Below are 635 nucleotides of genomic sequence, written 5' to 3'. Positions count from 1 at the left end.
GTCGTTTAATCTCAGCAGCTCCTGTTTCTGTACCCAAACGATACTTGGGGTCCTTCATCAGTAGTCCTCTGATGAGATCCCTGGCCTGAAAACTAACAATAGGGGTGTCCGGAAATTTGAGACTCTGCAACACCACATTAGTCAACGTCTCATCATTTCCAGAGCCTTTAAAGGGCGTCTTCCCGTAAAGTAGCTCGTACAGAAACACGCCAAATGTCCACCAATCGACAGCACTACCATGGCCTTCGCCTTTGACGATTTCTGGAGCCAAGTACTCATGTGTGCCAACAAAGGAGTTGGACCGTGCATCTGTTGGTTCTGCCACGAGCTGAGGTAACAATCTAGCTTGTGCTGCTGCTGCATCGGGTTTTAGCTTCCTCCTTGCACCTGAAGGTAGAAGCCTAGGACTAAAGCACGACATTTTACAGGAGGGGCCGCTACAAAAGGGGTCTATGCAATTAGACCCAGCACATGGTCCAGAGACTCGAGGTGGCTCGGGTATTGATGAAGATTTAACTAGAGTTGGGTTAACTGTACATCTAAGCGAAAGGTCAAAATCTGATAGCATAATGTGACCATCTTTGCGGACAAGAATGTTTTCCGGTTTAAGATCTCGATACACGATACCTAGCATG

General features: G+C 47.4%; 1 protein-coding gene across 1 annotated transcript; it reads right to left on the bottom strand.

Moving 5' to 3' along the window:
* Positions 1-4: 4 nt before the first annotated feature.
* On the bottom strand, positions 5-634 carry LOC140965415 (serine/threonine-protein kinase KIPK2-like; the record flags this gene model as incomplete). The annotated part of the gene is made up of 1 exon (XM_073425499.1): positions 5-634. A coding segment is annotated over exon 1 (630 nt), but the record flags the coding sequence as incomplete, so codon positions are not given.
* Position 635: the final 1 nt, after the last annotated feature.

The sequence above is a fragment of the Primulina huaijiensis genome, unplaced genomic scaffold, assembly GCF_012295235.1.
Source record: "Primulina huaijiensis isolate GDHJ02 unplaced genomic scaffold, ASM1229523v2 C13135006, whole genome shotgun sequence".
Classification (NCBI taxonomy): domain Eukaryota; kingdom Viridiplantae; phylum Streptophyta; class Magnoliopsida; order Lamiales; family Gesneriaceae; genus Primulina; species Primulina huaijiensis.
The sequence above is the reverse complement of the archived record's forward strand: the minus strand, read 5'-3'. Positions and strand labels throughout refer to the sequence as shown.